Source organism: Otolemur garnettii, unplaced genomic scaffold (genome assembly GCF_000181295.1).
Source record: "Otolemur garnettii isolate 467f Iridium unplaced genomic scaffold, OtoGar3 scaffold00050, whole genome shotgun sequence".
Taxonomy (NCBI): Eukaryota; Metazoa; Chordata; class Mammalia; order Primates; family Galagidae; genus Otolemur; species Otolemur garnettii.
The window spans coordinates 2,586,860-2,602,648 of record NW_003852445.1 but is presented as its reverse complement, the minus strand read 5'-3'; the positions used below and the strand labels follow the sequence as shown (position 1 = coordinate 2,602,648).

The following is a 15,789-nucleotide window of genomic DNA, read 5'->3' as shown; positions in this document are numbered from 1 at the left end:
TACTTCTTTACATTAAATCTCATCTTGGACCTGTCCTTTCAAATCCCCAAGTTGTCCATATTCATCCATGTACTTGATTGATCTTCCTTTCTTTTCTCTTTAATCCATCCTACCTTTGTATCATCTACAAACTTGATCATACTTGAATTTACATTCTCCTCCAGCTCATTACTGAGTATGCTGGACAGACTAGTCCTTATTCCTGGGAGATCATGCTGGATATACTGCTGGATGTTCTCAGTAGTGACTATGTTGATAATAATGCATTGCTTCTTTCCCACACAGAATTTTTTATCTACTGTGTTATGCTGTTATCTAGGCAATGACTCTACCATCTCTGCTCTCTGAATACTCCTCCATCAATCATCGTTTTCTAATATTATTATGATGTTCTCTTATTTATGCCCTTGCTTAATTTTGTTAGTTACAGTCTAGGAGAATATTGTTCCTTAATCAAAAATTTTCCAAAGTTTTCATTGTCTATCAGTGAGTCTTTAAAAGTGTTAAGTGTAAAACATTTTGGAAGTGTTGCCTAAATTTTTGCTTTCCCCATGGAAAGAAGTCTACAGTTAAATTTTAAGTAAAAGAATAATTCTTTATCCTTCAGCTGAGATGATTTAAATATGTATTTTTTTCTTGAATGTGGATTGTATTTATGCCTCAGGATGATTTCAGGATGAGACACAGTTCATTTATAATTTTCAGAGCATGATACAGAGTCATACATTTATTTTTAAAGTTATATTTTTTCCTTTATTTTCAGGAGAAAGAAGAAGTAGAAGGCATATCAGTAGGTGCTATACTTTCTGACTATCAGCGAATTCGAGTAGAAAATGTGTAAGAGACATTCAATAATTTGTTAACTTTTAAAGTATATATATTTTAAGCATGTGATTACATGAAAAATAAATAGTTATATCCAAATCATAAATTGGTATGATATTCTACATGCCCTATGGAACTAAATGTATATATTTACCTAAGTAATAAAAGTAACACTTTCACTTTTTTCTGTCCTTATCTCACATGAGAAAACTCTTAACTTACTGTTAGGAAAAATAAATAATTTATAATAAAAGTTCAGACAAAGATTTTAGTGGGAAGTGTTATCTTCAATTCTTTATTTGATTTATTATATACTTTTACTCTCTTTTAACTATCATTTGTAGGCTCAGCACCTGTGGCTCAAGTGGCTAAGGCGAACCCACCTAAGGTGGTGGGTTCGAATCCAGCCTGGGCCCGCCAAATAACAATGATGGCTGCAACCAAAAAATAGCCGGGCGTAGTGGCAGACGCCTGTGGTCCCAGCTACTAGGGAGGCAGAGGCAGGAGACTCACTTGAGCCCAGGAGTTGGAGGTTGCTGTGAGCTGTGATGCGACAGCACTCTATCCAGTGAGACAGAAAAAGAAAAAACTATCATTTGTAATAAAAATCAGGTCCTATTAGAAGGAATTCCATAATATTTTTTAAAAAATGCTTAAGGAATGTATTTCTCTTTGGCTCATAGAATTCAGTTCTTAGCCAGAAATATTCATGTGACTGAAAAATTTTTATGTAAACCCATTTAACTTTCAAGGAATATTTAAATTGTTGCTCCCTTCTATTCACGGCATAGGGATGTTGTAATACCAGTAAGACATTTAGTCTCTAGCTACAAATAGCCAAAATGTCAACTTTATTAATCTATTAAAAATCATCAGAGTAAATGATAATTATTTAATGTAGACTTGGCAACAACATCTGAATGAATTCATTTTTCATTTTTACTTGGATAAATACTATAATGTGTAGAGATTTTTAGGCATAATTATATTTGCAAAAAAGAAAATATGGATTCTGGTATTTTTCTTAAACACAACTTAATCAGAAATTAAGTGATTTTCCCACTCAAAATGATAAATGGAAATAAGATATGATGGTTGTATTTATGTAATAGTTTTATATTCTTGATAAAGAAGCATTTATGCTGTCTATCTCATTAAGAACCTACATATTAATAGACTTGAAAACTTAAGTTTTATTTTATTTATTTTCTCTCTAATCCTTGGTGGATTTAAGGCACTTATAGAATTTTGAAAGTGCATGAAGGGAAAGCACAGCAAAGCATATAAGTGAAGAGAAATATGATAATTTCACATTTTAGAGCTGAGAATTTCTAGACAATGTATGATGGTGGTGGAAATAAGGAAGAGGTCAAGTATGTATATTTTGAGCAAATTTTCCTTACATTTTACTTGTTCACTTTTGATCTGTAAGTGAAGATGGATCACATAACTCTAAAGGCATACATGAGAAATATTATTGTCATAAAATTTTAGGTAGGTCAAATTATTTAATTTCCAGATTAGTGTTTTTTTAATAAGTTAAAACCAAGTAGGTTAATGAGTAGCCATACTGGAGATAGGGCTACCATCTATTTATGAATGGTAAAAAGCCAAATGTAAGTGTCTTCCTCATTAGGGACCACTTTATTATATAAGATGTTATATATATTATATTTAACCAATTATTTTAAATTGCACATGAACTTTATGAACACCCTGTTTGTACATGGACAAAGGACCCATGGCATACATTGGGTAGAAGGAAGACTTTCTCAAAACACCATCTTAGATATACTTCAACATATGGTTTAAGATGACCAGATTTTATGTCACAGAGCATATCTGCAATAATTTTTTAATAGATACTAGAAGGTCAAATGCATCAGTGATTAAGAAGTTTGACTTACATCTAAAAATAGTCGAAAGATTATGAATTTTAAAGTGGCAGTCAAGAATTTTATAATAAGGACAGGAGGAAATAAATTGTTTTCCATAAAAAAGAAATCTTAACTAGGAAAGTTAGAGAGGATACTTTGATTAGTAAGTGTTAAACATTGGAGAGAGGACAGCAAAAGCAAGAACTGTAGTGTTTGTGTTACATGGGCTGTTTGAATTTTATTATTTGTGTCGTTATTGTATGCCTGACCATTGCCTTAATGCTCTTGACACATTTTAAGAAGGAAAATTATATAAAAGAGTCTGCACAGTAAAAACGGTTTTCATTTCTTTGATACTGTATATGTACAAGAAAAAAGTAGAGATGTCTTTTGAAAGTCACATGCAGGTAAATGACCAGACATAGAGTACATTTAATAAGTATTGGGATTCTTTTAGAGAGACAGAGAAATGGGTGTAGGTGTGAGTGGTCAGCCAGGCAACTTTACAACCAGTATGATGGCTTTTAGAACTATATTCTTGTTTGACATCTTATCTCAACCACTTGCTCTGTGATTTGAGCATGTCCCTTAACTTTGACTGCCATTTATTGAATACTTATTTGTCCAGGTATTTTTTTACATTCTTTTTCTTTTTTTTAGCAGTTTTTGGCCAGGGCTGGGTTTGTACCCCCCACCTCTGGTATATGGGGTCGGCGCCCTACTCCTTTGAGCCACAGGCGCCGGCCTACATTCTTTAGTTACATTACTTTTAATTGAGAAAGTGGTGATCACGCAAAGGCATGTTGTAAGTGAGAAAAATAGGGAACACAGCTAGTGTAGTAGGCAAGATTATGTAGGCAAGTGGTGGATAGAGTAAGGGGGAGATAAGACCTGAGAAGTAATCAGGGTGATATTTTTATGGGTCTATTGCAAAGATTTTTACCTGAAGTGATGAGGAGCCACTGCAGTGCTTTGAGCAGAGGAATCCCTTAATGAAAAAGAATCACACTGTCTGTTGCATTGAAAATGGATTTTTTAAAAGAGGGTGGAAACCAGGAAAGTAATTAGGATGTTGACATGAGAGATAGCAGTGGCTCAGACCAAGGTGTTAACAGTGGTATTGGTGAGGAAGGATCACAATTCTGCATTGTGGTAGATTGGAAGAAAAGAAGAGTAAAGGATGGCTTCACTTTCTAATCTTTTAATCTTCTTAAAAACTTTGAAAGGAAGTATTTTTGCCCATATTTATGAACTAGGGAATTAAGAACATGGACTTAGACTCTTAAAACTTGCTTAACCTGGGACAGCCACGTAGCTAGAGTGCAAAATGAGGTTTCAAACCTGGATTTGTCTTGACTCCAAAACTCATTTTCTTTCTATTGCACCAATCATGTGAAAGTATCTAGTACAATGCCTGCAGCATATTAGGTGCTCAGTAAATTGTATGCTTTGTTCTTAGTAATTTTTGGACTCAGAGACAAATTCATAAAAAACAATTTCAAAGTTAATAGATAAGAGCAGTTCATGTTAGTTCATATTGCCATAGATATTGTAAGTTTAATCATGAGTGTAATTATTTTGTTAGGGTAAATTGTTTGCATATGCTTCATAATTTTTATACTCACAGAAATTTAAAGATGAGACTATCATCTGTTGACATTCGTAAGCTCTTTACATAGATTTCTAAACTTAGAGACTTGCTAAAATTAGTATTTCTAGTATGCTGGGAGAATTAATTTTTTATCAGTTTAACTTAGCCCATGGATGTTAAATATGTTTATGTTGTATATGTATAAACTTCATTATGCAAAACATGTTTTTTAAAACATTTTAATTGCTAAATTCCTTGAAAGAAGCATTATGTTTAAAATCAAACTAATTGCTATGGATCCAACTATGGGACATTATGGTGTCATCTGATTTTTTTCTTTTTCTTTTTGTAGGTGTAAAAGGCTTAATCTCCAGCCTTTAGCTTACCTTTGGCAGAGAAACCAGGAAGATTTACTGCAAGAGATGATATCATCTAACATTCAAGCGATTATTATCAAAGTAGCAGCTTTGGGTATGTAGTCAGACTTTTAAAGGATGTCTGTTACTACATAGATAAACAGTTACAGTGCAAAAGGAAGAATGATTAAGTATATAAAAATGTGGAGTCACAGCTGAAGAAATTGAGTGGGCTTTTGACCATTTGCCAAAGTGATTAATAGTGAGATTTTTTTCGGAGTATATGGTTCTAAACCGATATTATATTACGTATTAATGGTTCTTCAATTAGAACTATTTTCATAGGATTGGGAATTCAGATTTCTAAGAAACAGGAAATATAAAGGGGTTTTTTTGTTTTTGCTTTTTTTTTTCACCTTCTTATAATATGTATGTGGCATAAAACATTATATTTTCCTTTTTAAAACTTATTTTGAACAATGTTAAAATAGAATAATTGATTTTGTGTTATCAAAAAGTAATAGTGTAGTGGGTTTTAGTTGGGGATGGTGAGAAAATCATGTTTGAGAAAATGTGATTGGATCAGTTAGCCTAGACACAGTAGGCAGGTGATAATCTGATTCACATATGGATATTACATATGAACACATTTCATTTGTTTGTTTTGAATTTTTATAATTATATTCATTTTTGAGAAACTGTAAGGTTTAAGCCCAATACATTTAGTTCATGAACCTATTACAGAAAATGCCCTGGGGCCTCAGGGTTCCCAAAGCCTAAATCATGTACCTCATTTGAGAGTGTTTACCTTGCTGATCTCTGACATAACTAGGTCTCAAGCTATGGAAGATGTTACAGATAAATGCACATTTCAACAAGCAGCATTAAAAGAAAAAGGAAAGAATGTAGATTTATACCTTTCTCCTTGGGTATAAAAAATACTAAGCTATATTGTTCCTGTTGAATTAGAGGTGTTGTCTTTAGTTGAAAGTTTTATTTGGAAAACCTACAGTTGATCTCTTTAGCTGTTAAAATGAGAAAAATTGAGATGGCCATTATGCTCTCGTGTCTGAGAAAAGATTGCTAAGCAGCTTTCAGATGAGAGTTCTCATTATGGAAATATTTGTCATGTGAGTTTCTATGTGAATCGAGGCAGAGGATGCTTTCTTGCTTTCACTCTCTCTCACTCTCTTTGGGATTTTCTAAGATTACATAGTTCTGAAATGAAGTTCGCATGACAACTCACCAGAAGGTACACATACTATCCCTTTTACTATCAGATAAAAAACTGGATTAGGACCCAGAAAGACCCACTTTATTGGAAAGACAGAACCGTAAAATTAGACCTCATTGCCATCTTTCTAATAGTATACCACTGAAATTGTATGCCTTAACATTTATGTGTATGCCTCTCTATAGAGGTTAGAGATGGGGAATTTGCTGTAAGAAACCTTTGGGTAGAGTATAAAACTGAGCTAATTTGTCCTCAGATCTCAATAACATTTGCAGCACATGCTTTCTACTCATTACTTGGAAATATAGGTTTCCAAGTTCTTTTTCCTCCGATTTAAAATTATCAGGAAAAGATTTAAGCAAAAAATAGGACAATAGGACTTTTCTATGGGGGAGAGGAGTTGGTAAAATTTTAGGATTCATTTTTCTATGGAATGGTTTTATAATAGAAAAGGGTCAGCTCTACATGAATGTATACGAATATATTTTTGATAATTTTGTAATCTTGATGTCTTGCAGGCATCACTAAACTCATAAAATTTTCATGTTAACAACTTAGTATTTCAGGGACTTTCTACTGGTTTTTACATTTATTTAAATGTAAAAAAGTCCATTTGCTCATTGGACTTAAGAGCAATCTGGCCTTTTAGAAATATTTGTTTTTGATTTTATGAGTGTTATATGAAAATGTTATTATATAGTATTAAATTTTTATAGGTAATGAAAATATTCTGTGTGCTCCTGCCATCCACTTCCTTTCCCAGTATAGGCATGTAAGTCTTTACTCATCATCTTTCAAGAGGATGTTTTTGTATATATATACGTACTTATAGAAGTAATACGATTATGTTATGGGTTTTTATTATTATGTAAATTGTATCTTACTCTATATTGATCTACAACTTGCCTCTTGTATTCAACATTATATCTTGGAGATCTTTTACCTCACATTTTATTTTAAGAAACCTTTTATTAGATAATAATATAGATAATAAAAAGTTTCAAAATCCTAAATATATAACTTGATGAATTTTCTCAAAGTGAACATACCTCTGTAATCAACACTCAAATCAAGATACAAAGCATTGCTGACATCCTCCTAGTCATTACTTACCTCCTAAAGGTAACAGCTCTCCTGATACCTAAAACCATAGATCACTTTTTTTTCTGTTTTTGAATTTTATACAAATGGGATCATATGGTATATTCTCTATAGTGTCTGGTTTCTTTGGTTCAATATTACATTTATGAGATTTGCCCATATCATTAAATGAAGTAATAGTGTATACATTTTCATGGTAGTGCAGTGTTCTGTTGTAGGAATGTGCCACAATTTAATTATTCATTTCTTCATTGGTTACATATAGATTATTTCATGTTTTAGCACTATTATAAATAAAAATGCTACTGCGAATATACGGGGTCATCTTGCATATTTTCTTTTTTAGACCTAGAACATCCTTTCCTTTAAGAAGCCCTGTTTTCTTCTTAATTTGAAATGATATGTATTTAGATTTATGTATGTATATCTAATAGCTTATGATTTCATGGTACTTTAAAATCAAATTCAGGATTATGTAAAGATGATAATAATTTTATATTCCATCTCTGCCTTCTTTCTCCTACAATGGAAAGTCTTGGTTCTTAAGGACACAGAAGATCTTATTAGAAAATACCATGATTTCTGGGAACAAAAAGACCAAATAGCAGTTCTATAGTCCATTCTTTCCAGTAAGTAGGGTATGCTCCCTGGAAAGAAAGAACCATTTATATAATCTTTTTATAAATATACTAACTGGAGACCTTATGCCAAAAACACATAAACAAAAAATTATTAACAGCATTTACTAGAGAGGAAAAGTTCTTATCTTTGCACTGCCTTTTAGCAGTATATATTTTGTTGCTAAGGGGGGCCCGTTCAAAGAAAGCGTGAGAACACTTTTACCTGTCACTAATAAATCTTTTACTTCTTGAAGGATACTTGTTTGCAAAGTAACTAAATTGATCACTGGAAAAAATATATAGATTTAAGGGTTAGCTTAACCAATTAAGTGATTTTGTACCAACATTCATTGTGAAAGGAAGTAATGCCAGGACTCTACTTGTAAGGCTTCTTACAAGAATTGAGAGGCAGTAATGAAGTGATCAGGGAGGAGGCAAATACACAAGTGTAGATCCTTCCCATTTTGCAAAATCCTTTTTTTTTTCCTGTTCTGGTAGTCCCTGAGTTTAAAGTTGCGTATACCAAAGTAAAGTATTATCATTGCACAAGATAAAATAGTAATACCATTCAATTGGACAGAATGTGTACTTAGAGGCCTTTAGGAGTATATATAACTTCACACTGTATGGACAAATTAAGGACTGTCTATAAACACAGAGCCAAGTGTCCTGTGATTCTTGATCTGTCTGATCCTATTGTATCTGCCAGGGAAAAGTGTCAACAGGGCTGTTGTTTTTATTGGTCCCATGGGTTTAAAATATATCTATTCAGCAAGAAAACCCACACATAAGGAAAAGGGTGTGAATTAAAAGAAATGAGGGGAATAATAGGACATCGAAAGCCACTTATAAGTGAATTACAGTTTGGAGGGATGCAATTGTGTGACCTCTAAGCCAGCATTTCAGAGCTAGAGTACAATACTCTTAGGTAATTCTCTTAGATTTGATGCCAGCCTTATCTGATGATGAGGTAAGATAATTTTTCTGGATCTGAAAAATTGATGATATACAGGCTCATGTAGTGATCCCATCAGTATAATTTGGAACAACAGAGTGACACAGGATCACTTGATAACTCAATATAGGGATAGTTTGCTAGAGTTACCTTTTGTGTCTTGGTATATAAGCTATATAGTTATCCTTTAAACAATGAGGGGCAACACTCCCCTGCACAACTAAAAACCTGATTATAACTTTTGACTACCCCATAACTTTACTAATAGACTGCTGTTGACTAATAACATAAATAGCCAATTAACACATTTTATATGTTATTACATATAAATTTATATGTAATATATTATATATTACTAAGTTATATATTATTATATAATATATTAAGTTATATATTATACACTGTATTTATATGTAATATAGTTAATATAATTTATATGTAATATATTATATTACACTATATTTATATGTAATATATTTAATGTAATTTATATGTAATATATTATTAAGTTATATAATATATAATATATTAAGTTATATATTATACACTGTAGTCTTATAAAAAAGTAAGATGGAGAAAAAATGTTTTAAGAAAATCATAAAGAAGAGAAAATACTTTTATGGTACTGTACTGTATTTATCTGTAGCCTAAGTTTACGTGGTCAGTTTACAAGACAAATGATTTGTCTGAAATGGCAGGCATCCTCAGCTGCAGACCTCAAGCCATGGTGTATATAAAGCAATTCAACTTTTTCTTATTATATCATGACTTTTCTCTGTTTCTTGGGAGCACTTCTAGCATCTGTAGTGATACTTTGTATGAGTCCCCTGGTGTTATTCAAGGTTTGCAGCATTGCACTAAACACTATTAATACACAAGATCCATTAAGGATAATTTTTTTACCATGATATGCAGTGGCACTGGAGATACAAACTGCTCAAGCAGGGATGATTAGTGTCACACAATTAGCTTCACATGGCATTCTGAACAGATACTAGCAACACTTGAGCTCACCACAAACCAACAGGAGAGAACTATAAAATTATTACAGTAGTAAAGTATGCACTAAAATTAATTTTATGCAGTTATGATTTGTTTCTGCTTCTTTCCATTTGTTTAAAAGTAAATATGACGTCTGACAATTAAGTTCGCAGACTCACCACCATGTGCTTACGTTGGCAGCATTGGACAAAGAGCTCAATAAGGTTTCTTAACCTTGGTATATCAGTATCTCAGAGCTGAATTTGCCTTGATGTATAGTGGTGTCTTGCTCATTATTACACTCATTATTATTGTGTGTTTTTGTGTGCTGAGAATGTCAGAGCTTAAAGTAACAAATAAACATTAAATTTCTTGTTTAACTTGGCAAGAGTGGAAATGGAATCAGAGACATGACATGTTAGTCCAAGTTTGATGGGATAATGCAGTGAAGAAAACAGCAGTGTGCAAATCGATTAAACCTTTTTCTGAGGGGAGAGAGAGTGTCATTGATGAAGACAGGTCAGGATAGCCACTAACAAGCAGAACTGAGAAAAAACAGTGCCAAAATTTGTCAAAATGGGTATCGAAATTGTCAACTGACTGTGAGAAGCATAACAGACCAAGTACACATCGATAGAGAACCAATTAGGAAAACCTTAACTGAAAATCTTGGCATGAGAAAGGTGTGTATTAAAATGGTCCCAGAGGAGCTCACCAATGAATAAAAACAAAGGAGAGCCAAAGTTTGCCAAGACCTTTTGAAGAGGCAAGATGAAGTTTTGGGCCATGTTGTCACTGGTGATAAAACATGGATGTACCAATACAGCCCTGAAACAAAGCATCAGAGTGCACAGTGGAAGTCAGCCAATTCTCCACAACCAAAAAATTTCATCAGTCCACATCAAGAGTCAGAATGATGTTGCAAACCTTTTAGATACCAGAGAGATTATTCATTATGAATTTATACCAACTGGACAAACAGTTAACTAAGTTTACTATTTGGAAGTGCTGAAAAGGCTAAAAAAGTTAGATGAAAATGACCTGAACTTTTCAGCAACAACTCACGGCTCTTGCATCAAGGCTCTTGCACCAGCTCACGTGGCACTGTCTGTGAGGGAGTTTTTTTTGCCAGTAACAGTAACTGTATTGGTATACCCTCCCTACTCACCTATTCTGGCCCCCAATGACTTTTTCTTTATCTGAAGATAAAGAAAATATAGAAAGGAAGACATTTTGGTAATATTCAGGACATAATAAGGGTAATACGACAGCTCTGATGGCCTTTCCAGAAAAGGAATTCTAAAATTGCTTTGAAAGGTGGACTGGGTCCTGGCATCTGTGCATAGCTTCCCAAAGGGAGCACTTCGAAGGTGACCATAGTGATACTCAGCAATGAGGTATGTGGATGGCACTTTTTCTAGGATGAGTTAACAAACTAAAATGTCAGGCCTGGTATATATGTGTTACTTTTGATAAATTTTAACTTTTATAATATAGTTGTGTAGATCTTATGATGATAAATGGTAGAGTAGTATTTACATATATTTTATGTATTCATGACATGCCTTTTCTTCATTTTTTTAAGTATTCTTGGGCTACGTGGGTTTATCTGCAAGTTTTTTCAAATTTTCATATATCTCCCTCAAATTTTCTAGTACATTTCTTGAAAAATATCCACATATAAGTAGACCCACATTGTTCAAACCTGTGTTGTTGGTGAGTCAGATGTGTTTACCATCCTGATCACTTTTCTGATGACGTGCTCTTACTAATGAATTACATAAATGGAAGATTCTGAACAGTAGAGCTTTTCCTCTCTTTGTGGGCGTAAATCAAAACAATATGTTGCAAAGACTTAAGTATATACTTAAGTATTTACTTAAGTATTATACTTAAGTATAATAGAAAGCAGATTGCTGTTGCTTCCCATGACTTGATCTCCTTTGAATATAGAATATGTGAATGTGAATGGAATTCATTTAAGGGAATTGGAAGACCATCCTGAAGGAGATGGATTTGGATGTGATCTAATCAATAGATAAGACTAATAACTCTGCTCTGAAGTTATGTAAAGTATGTTTATGGAAAACCTGTGACAACCCAAACAGAACACACCAAATAACAATCATATGGACATACATTTTTGTGTGTGCAAAACATTTTCCTAAATTATACATATTTTAGTAATCTACCATGCTAATTATTCATTGATAAATACTGTCCTTGCTGGCTTGATGTTCTGAAGGGATTTTTGGTATGTTCCAGAAGGCCCATAATGAAAAGAACTTGCTAATCTGAATAGAGGCACTAGAGGGAGCTCTCTTCCAGGAGACTGGCTGCATCAGGAAATGGCCCTAGGACAACAAAGCTTTAAATGACTGGAGGAATAGTGTATTTACAGTAGTAGAACATTGTATCAGTCAAGAAGAGGAATTGTACCATTACCCAGGAAAGACTATAGAATATTGTAATTACTATGGAAGTTACTGTTTTTAAGATCTCTGGTCAGGAGTGCAGAAACCAAGCTAATGATGTCCACTTATGGAAAGCATAAATTAAGGTAGGACATCTTGGACAATATGGTTTTTTATTGTTCTCTAATGGTACAGGTATCACAGATGAATTTCTTTCCCATGGAACCCTGTTTAGGATTACAAGGATGAAGAAACATTGTTATGTTCCGGGGAGAGCATGTTGCCTAAGGACATCTGGAAGCCAATGGCTGTTAAACCTATACTGTGATATCTGGGATACAGTTCTGTCCTCACACCAGATGGAATCCAGAATTTCTTGAACAATAATGTCTTATCACTAACCTAGTCACAATGAATGTGAATATGCATGAGAAAAGTTTTTATTTGAAAGAAATGGAGAATGGTACTGTATTTCTAACTGACTTACATTCTGATCTGGGCCAAAGTATATCCAAATGGCAGGGATGGACCTGGAGAGCTGTTGTGATGGTTATGGACCACGACCCAATTTTTTGTGTTGTTTGATTACTTCTGCTCTTGAAATTATCAAAAGAGGTTGAGAGTATGTAAGATCTTCTTTTTGTTTGAATCTGATTTGACAATCCAATATTTTCATGTAACTCACTCTCTCATTTATTTTGTACCCATGATATATGTGGAGTTGTAGAGAAAATATTTTTATGTTTCTGCCCAGTTAGGGCTTTCTGAGAAAATTTTACAGAAACTTGGGGCCTAAAAACAAGCTTTAGGACTTAATTTGTGAGTAAATAGATAGTGAAAGCTCCAGAGCAACGGTTCTCAACCTGTGGGTGGCGACCCACAGGAACTGTATTAAAGGGCTGCCGCATTAGGAAGGTTGAGAACCACTGCTCCAGAGAGATTTGCCTGTCTGGAGGTATGTGTTTACATTTCAAAGAAGAGAATGAGACTGGGACCTTGAAGATATTCCTGGATTGTAAAGCTGGAAAATTGGCTTTTACCCCCTAGAAAGATTTATTTACATTCCAATGTGTGAAGGCACAAGTCCTTTCCAAGGAAACTCTCAGAAAGGGAGAAGGAACAGCTGCCTCTTTTATCACAAATCAACATGCAGATTTGTTTTATTTATGGTAGATGAAATTACTTGCAAGGTCTCATTCTCATCACCTCTCTCCTGGGGTAAGAGCTAAGGTAGAGAAGAGTCAGCACAGTATTATTTACATACTCTATGTAAGTAATAGTAATAATTTGTTCTGTTTCAGAGAACTCACATTGGCATTCAGTATACTAAGAGATCTATATAATAAAAATTTAACAATATATGAAACAATATTTGAATAATGTTAATACTACCACTACTAATGTGATTTCTGAGAATAGTTAAAAAGAATTTTTTGTATGTTCTTTGCTGAATTTTGCTTCCCACTTTTTGATTTTTTATATCTATATTGACTGAGCATGTAGTCATCATATACACTATTTTTAATAGTTTTATGGAGATGTAATTAACATACTATACACTTGGCCATTTAACAGGTACAATTTTTTTCATTATATTCACAGGTTGTACGAGCATTGTCACAATCTAGTTTTAGAATATTTTGTTCCTCCCAAAAGAAATCATATACTCACTTGCAAGCATTCCCCATTTTCAGAAGACTTTTTATGCCTCCAGCCCACCCATCCTCCCCAGCCCTGTTCCACCTTGGTACTAACTGGATAAGGACATTGTGTTTTCATATCCTTGTAGTTTTGCCTATTCTGGACATTTCATATAAATGGAATCCTACAATATATGATCTTTTGTGACTGGCTTCATTTACTTAGAATAATGTTTTAAAAGTTCATTCATACATTAGCATGGATTATGCTTGATTTATTTTTATTGCCATGTATACTCCATTACAAAACACATCATGTTTTATACTTAGCCATTCATCACCCATGGACGTTTGGCTTTTCTCCATTTTTTGTTTACTGTGAATGATGCTTTCTTATATAGTTTTTCTTGGTATATATGTTTCACTTCTCTTGGGTATACACTGGAGTGGAATTGTTATGTCATATAACATTTTGAGGAATTGCCACTTACCATTGTGAATGAGTGAGAGTTCCAGTTTTTCTACATCTTTGTCAGCACTTGTAATTTTCTGTCTTTCTTACTAGAGCTATAGTACAAAGTTGTATCTCATTGCGGTTTTATTTTGTATTTCTCTAGTGACTGGTAATGTCAAGCATCTTCTCATACATCTTTTAGCCATTTGTATATCTTCCTTAGAGAAATGTAAGTTCCGATCCTTTGTCCATTTTGTAATGAGTTGTAGGGTTTTTTTAAATATATATTCTGGATATAAATCCTTTATCAGAATATTGTCTCCTATTCTGTGGGTTTTCTCTTCACTTCTGCATGGTATCCTTTGAAATACAAAAGTTTTTAATTTTGATGTAATCTATCTTTTTTTTTTTTGCTTACATGTTTTTATGTTATATCTAAGAAATCATTACCTAACTCAATGTCATAAAGTTTACTTCTGTTTTCTTTTAAGAGTTTTAAAAGTTGGCTTGGCACCTGTGGCTCAAGTGGCTAAGGCACCAGCCACATAGACCAAAGGTGGCGGGTTCGAATCCAGCCTGGGCCCGCCAAACAACAATGATGGCTGCAACCAAAAAAATAGCTGGGCGTTGTGGTTGGTGCCTGTGATCCCAGCTACTTGGGAGGCAGAGGCCGGAGACTTGCTTGAGGCCAGGAGTTGGAGGTTGCTATGATCTGTGATGCCACAGCACTCTACCCAGGGGGATAGCTTGAGGCTATGTCTCAAAAATAAAATAAAATAAAGAGTTTTAAAAGTCACATTTTTTTATTAAATCATAGCTGTGTACATTAATGCAGTCATGGGATGCAATGTGCTGGTATTATGGTATTATATACCATTTGAAATATTTTCATCAAACTGGTTAATACAGCCTTCATCACATTTTCTTAGTTACTGTGTTAAGACATTTATACTCTACACTTAGTAAATTTTACATGTACCCTTGTAAAAGGCACCGTAGGTGTGTTCCCACCAATTACCCTCTCTCCACCCATCCTCCCTTCCCTCTCCTCCCACCCCTCTTCTTGGGCTATAGTTGGGTTACAGCTTTCATATAAAAACTACAAATTGGTTTCATAGTAAGGCTGAGTACATTGGATACTTTTTCCTCCATTATCGAGATACTTTGCTAAGAAGAGTATGTTCCAACTCCATCCATGAAGGAGGTAAAGTCTCCGTCTTTTTAAAGACTGCATAATATTCTGTGGTGAATGTATGCCACAATTTATTAATCCAATCATGGGTCAATGGGTACTTGGGCTTCTTCCATGACTTAGCAATTATGAATTGGGTGCAATACACATTCTGGTGCAAATATCTTTGTTATAAAGTGATTTTTGGTCTTCTGGATATATACCTAGTAAAGGAATTGAAGGATCAAATGGCAGGTCTATTTTTAGATCCCTAAGTGATCTCCAAACATCTTTTTAAAAGGAACATATTTGCATTCCCACCAGCAGTGTAGAAATGTTCCCTTTTCTCCATATCCACAATAACATCTCTGGTTTGGGAATTTTGTGAAGTGGGCTTATCTTCCTGGAGTTAGATGGTATCTCAAAGTGGTTTTGATTTGCATTTCTCTGATGATTAAGGATGGTGAGCATTTTTTATATGTCTGTAGGCCATGCGCCTGTCTTCTTCAGAGAAATTTCTCTTCAAGTCCCTTGCCCACCCTGAAATGGGATCACTTGTTCTTTTCTTGC

The 15,789-nt window shown here is 33.9% G+C and overlaps 1 protein-coding gene across 1 annotated transcript in view; it reads left to right on the top strand.

Moving 5' to 3' along the window:
• The window catches only part of DPH6 (diphthamine biosynthesis 6), a 166,489-nt gene that overhangs the window by 90,784 nt on the left and 59,916 nt on the right, over positions 1-15,789 (top strand). The window contains exons 4-5 of the mRNA XM_023514250.1: positions 764-837; positions 4,646-4,764. Of these exons, the coding sequence (XP_023370018.1) occupies positions 764-837; positions 4,646-4,764 (193 nt within the window). The remainder of the gene's footprint in view (positions 1-763; positions 838-4,645; positions 4,765-15,789) is intronic.